The sequence below is a fragment of the Octopus bimaculoides genome, chromosome 15 (assembly GCF_046866305.1).
Source record: "Octopus bimaculoides isolate indiv1 chromosome 15, ASM4686630v1, whole genome shotgun sequence".
Lineage (NCBI taxonomy): Eukaryota > Metazoa > Mollusca > Cephalopoda > Octopoda > Octopodidae > Octopus > Octopus bimaculoides.
In genome coordinates this window covers 24,528,838-24,536,039 of record NC_142942.1, presented here as the reverse complement: position 1 = coordinate 24,536,039, position 7,202 = coordinate 24,528,838, and the positions used below count along the sequence as shown (strand labels likewise).

The following is a 7,202-nucleotide window of genomic DNA, read 5'->3' as shown; positions in this document are numbered from 1 at the left end:
GGGCAGCCGTATCCCACTCGGAGCATTTCTTAACGGTGGACGTCAGCGAATGCTTAACTTATTTCTGTCTGTGACACTTTCTTGGACTTACACCACCACCGCCACCACGCACATCTAACAAACCCATACAATCGTCGTGTTTGCGCTGTATATGAATGTATATACACCCGTTTGTTTGTCTATATATATACGCGTGTATATAGAGCAGACAGAGAAACAAAATACTCCACACACAACAACAACAAATACAACCACTAAGCAGAAAGACTGAAAAACAAAAAAAAGATCGTGGGGACATTTGTAAAAAAAAAAAAAAAGGGGTTGAAAAAAAGAAAAACTTATTTTCAAAAGAATCTTATTTAAAATTTATCTTTAAAAAAACAATCCCGAAAATGGTGATGTATTTGAATAAAGATGTTTTACTGGGGCCAGTTTCCTGCGTCGATACGACAGGAGCTAGCGTGAAATTAGAACCGGCAATCTCTGACATTGTTTCTCTTTCCGTTCCCTCCTCAACTCACAGTATGGTTACTACTACTACTACAGCTACTATTGGTGCCATTACCACTACTACTACTACTACTACAGCTGATTTTTCTCTCTCTGGAGTTCTTCATGTCGTTGATAATGTTGATGCTAAGGTGTCGTCAGGTTTTTCCTGGAGCAGCCCTGGCGCTCTCTCCTCAGTCATCCACTCACCGTCGTCGGTTCAATCCCCGATCGTATCGCCCGAAAGCCCCACGACGAACGCATTTCATGTCGATGACCACCTCCACTATAATCACAACCACAGTCAACATCAATACCAAAACGGCCACCACCGCTACCGACCTCTCTACCCACGGCCGGAGATGACCATGGAATTAAGTACGGTTGTCGACAGCCCATTGTCTGTGTCGACACCTTCTTCACCGTCGTCGTCGTCATCATCATCATCATCATCATCATCATCCTCATCATCTCCTTATTCATCTTCGTCGCTGTCATTTTCTCCTCTTCATACCGCCGACCGCAAAGTGCCCGCGTTAAAATCGAACCTGCAACAGTTATTACCACAAAACCGACCGCAAAATGAACGACAGCCCAAGTCTCAGCTTCCGATGGAGTCGAAACCGCAACCACAACAACCGGATGTGAAGGCAGCCGTAGCATGTCCGGTTTTGTTACCCGCCTCCGCCGCACCGTGCAAGGATTCTGTCGTGCTTTTGAACTCTGTCAACACAACTGTAGAAGCAACAACAACAACAGCATCGTCGTCATCGTCGTCATCATTAGCAGCACCAAGAACAAAAGCAACAACAACAACAAGGAGAAAAATAACGGAAATGACAAAAGCAACGAGACCGCCGATAATATCACGATCACCACCATCATCATCATCGTCATCGTCATCATCGTCATCATCATCATCATCATCATCATCATCATCGTCATCATCATCATCGTCAATACCAATAATATCCTCATCGACTGACTCCGTTGACGAGTTGAAAAGAAAACAAACAAGTCCGGAAAAAAACTGCGGTGCCAAGCGACGTAACGGGCCCACGACGAAGAAAAAGCGTTACACCAAGTCACGAATTCGAAACTGTAACCCTTTGATCGTGATGAAAATGAAGAAAAACAGACGAATGAAAGCGAACGACCGAGAACGTTCTCGAATGCACAGCTTAAACGATGCTTTGGATTGTCTTCGAGAAGTTCTACCGAATTATTCCGACGAAGGCAAACTGACCAAAATCGAAACGCTGCGTTTCGCGCACAATTACATCTGGACCCTGAGTGAAGCCCTTAAATTGATGGACACCGCTGAGAGTAAAGGGGACTTTGGTGACATCCCCGAAAAGCTGGCGACTCTGGGTTTGTTTGCACGTCTTTCTCAACATAAACACCACCACCATTATCATCATCACCACCACCACCGACAACAACATCCACTACAACTGCAGCCTCAACCACAGCAACAACTGTTACTACAGCGACCACAACCACCTCAACAACAACAATTAGTATTACAACAGCAGTCATTACAACTGCAACATAAGCTACAACCACTAACACATCTATTACCACCACTAGTACCACCACCAACACAACAATTGCCACTACCACCACCACCACAACAACAACAGATCTTACTTGCAAACGAAATAGAAATGGAAGAAGACGACGAAAAGGATGTTGTTAACAGTGATGGTGATGATGATGATGACGACGATGATGATGATGGTGATGATGAATCAGACGGGTTACTTAAACGGGTGGCCGATACCAGTTTTCTCCAAGACTTCCTCATGTCGCAGGAGAACGAACCAGTCACGACTTCCGGTCATCGCCATCATCATCACCATCATCATCACCATCATCATCACCGCCGCCGCCGCCACCTCCTCTGCCGTGAAGCTAATAACTACAACGACGCGGATGCTGTTGCCAATAGCAACGGGAATAACTCCTCTCTCTCCCCGCCATGGATACCCGGTGACTATGGCAACAAGATCCACGCTATCAACAACAACAACAACAACAACAGCGACAGTGATATGGAAGTCAGCAGCAGCAGTGGCGGTGGTAGTAGAGGCAGTTGTTGCTGCAGTAGCAGCAGCAGTGGTTGTGGTGGTTGTAGTTGTTGCACCAGTAACCACAGTGACAGTGGTAGCAGTATTAGTAGCAGCGACAGTAGTAGTAGTAGAAGTAGTAGTGTTAGTAGTGGTGGTAGCAACGACAACCTCGCCGACAGCGTCACCGGGGTTCGATCGCCTGACGGCCCCAACTGCTCTGCCGCCCCCGTCCACGACCGCCGCCCTCGCCGCAACCATCACCATCACCACCACCATCATCATCATCATCCTTACCAACTGCCACAACGCCAGCATCATCAGCATCAACATCAACCTGAACAACAACTCACCAAACAGCCCCAACGCCACCTCTATTTTCAACAACATCAGCTGACCGTGGAACCGGGGCAGAATGAAAGCCTTCACTTCTCCACGGATTTCTCGACGCCAAAACCGAACTTTGACCTTCAAGATGACAATTTTGTCGAACTCACAAAGTTATGATGACGGCGTCGACGACAATAACAATAAAAGCAACAACAGCGACGACACCGCCACAGCCTCTACGTGGTTGTTTGATTTGCTAGCGATAACAGCCAAATCTTCCTCAAATTGCTACCGTCTTTAAATTAAAAAAACAAATGAAAGAGGATGCTTTCGGACAATGTAGTCCTAGATACATTATGGCTGAACCAACGATGGGACGTGATGACCACAAGCGGAAGGCCTTTGATTCTACAGAAGCCTGCTCGATCAGCGTTGCCCCGGGCTAAACAGCTACAACAACAACAACAAAAAACCAGTTAAGAGAATTAATCGTAATTGCAATGTGATAATGAAGACGAAAAGTCATTAAGAAAGAAACACCACATGACCAAAATGTTTCGGTATAAGGAAGTGACTGGATAGACACCCACAGTATATTACTGGTAACGATTTAATCGCCAAAACTCTTTGTGCCAATCTAAAAAAAAAAAATCCAACAAAAACCGTATAAGCAGCAATACAGAGCTCGAGCATGGGCTCGGCCGGCACCACTAAAACAACACACACACACACACACATCGTATTTGATGATTTTGGATTATCTCAAGAATTTTTGTTAATTTAGAAATCAACTTTTTTTTTTGCAACTTACACAAAACGATGTTTTAGAAACTATCTATGGTGGCCTTGAATTACTGTAAAACTTCTATTAATAAAACAACCAAGAAAATTAAGCTAACGATTACATAAGAGGAAACGACCATATAACAAGGACTATGGTGGCCTTGAAGTATCATTGTAATGAATATTTCATGAGTCATAATAAAATTGTCAAAGCACTCGAAACGAATTATATATATATATATATATATATATATATATATGTATATATATATATATATGTATATATATATATATGTATATATATATAATTCGTTTTGAGTGCCATGATAGATCGCTGACCACTACACACAGTTTTTTTCTCGCCTTGTTTCTCTCTTTGTTTCTTTCTGTGTCCCTTTCTGTGGAAGAACGATATATATATACACACACACACACATATATATATATATATATATATATATATATGTATGTATGTATGTATGTATGTATGTCCACATAGGTAGACAGGAACAAAGCAAACAGACCGTCATTCTTCAAATTGAATCAATATTTTGGAATTAACATTATACACATCGTCACACGTGTGTATATAGCATGTACACACGTATGTGCATACAGACTAATTGCTCACATGTATACATATATACACACGTGTCATGATTATATAGTCAAATACAACCATGAACGCCATCGCTATTTCATTTATTTATTTAATTTTCATCATCATCATCATTATTATTATTATTATTAATATTATTATTTGTAAATCATAAAATGCCTGAAAGCTATCATTATAAGAACTGAGTCGAAATCCCGCCAAAGTCAACTTTGATTTGCAGCCATTCTTGGACGATTGAAAAAAGCAATTGTTCCGGTCGATATACATTGATTAGTTTGTGTCTGTGGCATGGAAATCATCAGTTAATTCTTCATTCTTTGATTGATTTCCAATTAAGAAATCGAGACTGTTTTTTTTTTTTTTCCATTTTTTTTTCTTCCTTATTTTGGACCATTTTTTGTTTAAATAGAGAACTTTGAAAAAACAAAACAAAACAAACAACAGTGGGATAATTATTTTAATAATGGCAAACCAGAGCCATTAACAATGATTCTCAGGACATGGTGAAGAACCGGAGCAAGAACACAAGAACTTTGGACTTTTACAACAAAAACAAAATGCTTTGAGGAGTGTTTAAACAGATATTCCTTGTGTGTGTGTGCGTGCGTGTGTGTCGGATTACTTTCCTAAACAAAGAGAGAGTAAAAATCTAAAAATCATTCTAATGAATGTTATTTTTGTATTTCCAACGGATTATCTCGTCAAAATTTCATCAAATAATTTTCTGGTCTTTGATACTTTAAAAATTGTTTATCAACGAATTTGTCCTTTTTCTGAACAGTTACATACATACATACATACATACATACATACATACGTACATACATACATACGTACATACGTACGCGCATAAATTTATATATACATTTTTACATACATATATAGATACACCTGCATATATATATGTACATAATTACACACACACACACATACATGAATATATGTATATACAATGTCATTCCATGAACTCTATGCTTATAAACATGCATACACACAGACAGACACTGAAACGTATGTTATATACAGAGATGCTGGTTCTTATCACAGTGACTTTAGCGCCGAATGAATCCAACGAAACACTTCTGCTTTGAGCCCTCCGGAAACAATAACAGCAACATTAATACGCAACAGTAACGGTCGCACGAACAGCAACAATAGCTACAACAACAACATTGACTGCATCAACGAACGATCGCCGGGAATTGAGGGCAGCCAGGGTTAGGGTTAGGGTTAGGGTTAGGTGGAACAGGTTCTGAATGTGGAGGGGTCGGGATGAGAGAGAGACGAGAGACTTCGAATTACTTTGGGGTGAAGCGTGATTTGCTATTGTAAGAAGAAAGGAGGGAGGAAGAGGGAAAGACTAAGAAAGAGAGAGTGGGGGGGGGGGGGAAGACGGAGTGACAATACAACAGGACATTGCTCTATACCAGACAATTATGTGGTAAAGCGACTTGCGAGAAATAGCAGTCAAATCTCTCTTAAACCGTCTATACACACACAATCATATATATATACAAACACGCATACGTACACATGAATACACACACACTCACATATATGTATGTATGTATGTATGTATGTATGTGTGTGTGTGTGTGTGTAAAATATCATCCTCACATTGATCAACATTCATCATCATCACCATCACGATCATTTATCATCGAAATCAAATCAATTCTATTTATCCCTCCTTTGTTTATTGATTGATTCCATTGCCAATACGATATCGATTTAACGATTGAATTCTACGTGATTGTTGCTTCCTCTCCCCCACCATCACCTCTTATCGATGGCGGATCGATAAAACCAATCACCAGTAATCTACTCGGGTTCTTATTTATCATTGACTACATTTTCTTCCCAAATCATTTATTCTATGGCTTTGTGCCGATGTTGGAAATGACTATTATTATTATTATTTTGTATAAAAACGAAAAAAAATAAAATAATCAAAAATAATTTTTTTATAAATAAATAAATTTTATCAAAATTTAAATGAACTTTTGTTTTGTTTTAGTTGTTGTTATCATTGTTGTTGCTGTTGTATGTAAAAAATTTATATTTTTGATATTTAAATTTTGTATAAAACGAGAAAAAATGCCATACAAAATATGAGGAGGCGAGTGGCCTAGTGGTCACCTGCAATGGTCAAGGTGATACACCTGCAACTCTAAGATCATGGTATTCGATTCCTGGGCCGGGTGTTGTGTTCTTGGGTAAAACTGTACATTTCCCCTTTGCTCCAGTTTAAACAGCTGTAAACTAATTCCAGTAATAGACGGGAAGTTAAGCCTGCAAGGGACTAGCATCCCAGCCAGAGCGTTGTAATCTCAGTCATATGCCATGGAAACTGGTTTACTCCCTAGCCTTTAGGGTCCCAGGGCTCAGGACAGACTTAGGTAAGTCTGAAACATTTACAAAGAGAAAATATATTACAGCGATTGCGACTCTTGTAAATGTTTTCGAGAACATTACACACGTATGCGTGTGTGTGTGTAATATGTGTGTGTGTGTGTGTGTGTGTGTGTGTGTGTGTGTGTGTGTGTGTGTGTGTGGTGATCTGTTTCATTAATAGCGGCATCAAGAAAGAGGTAAGCCCATCCATCAAGAAATAAATAACATTTAATAAAGACGGGATTTATATCAGAGCTGCTATAAGTTTCATGCTCTGATAATACAATAGTCGGACAGTCTTACAAAGTGTGCCGTGTACACGGCATAAAGCCAGGAATTTTATGAGACGAAGAGTAACTTATTTTTCTAAAATGGTTTCCATATGATTACAGCCGTTTTGCAATCTTCTTCATGTAATATTATTAAATTCAGAATGCAAAATTATATACGCACATGTTTTCGCCACCATCGAAGCTCAGCATTATACAATAAAATTGTTTATTCACGAATTCGTGCAA

At 39.9% G+C, this 7,202-nt stretch overlaps 1 protein-coding gene across 1 annotated transcript in view; it reads left to right on the top strand.

Moving 5' to 3' along the window:
* Positions 1–3,914, top strand: part of LOC106873740 (uncharacterized) — a 4,604-nt gene extending 690 nt beyond the window's left edge. Inside the window, exon 1 of the mRNA XM_014921235.3 lies at positions 1–3,914. This exon is cut by the window's left edge and continues 690 nt beyond it. Coding sequence (XP_014776721.1) covers positions 393–3,065 — 2,673 coding nt within the window. The 5' untranslated portion in view covers positions 1–392 and the 3' untranslated portion in view covers positions 3,066–3,914.
* The last annotated feature ends 3,288 nt before the right edge of the window (positions 3,915–7,202 follow it).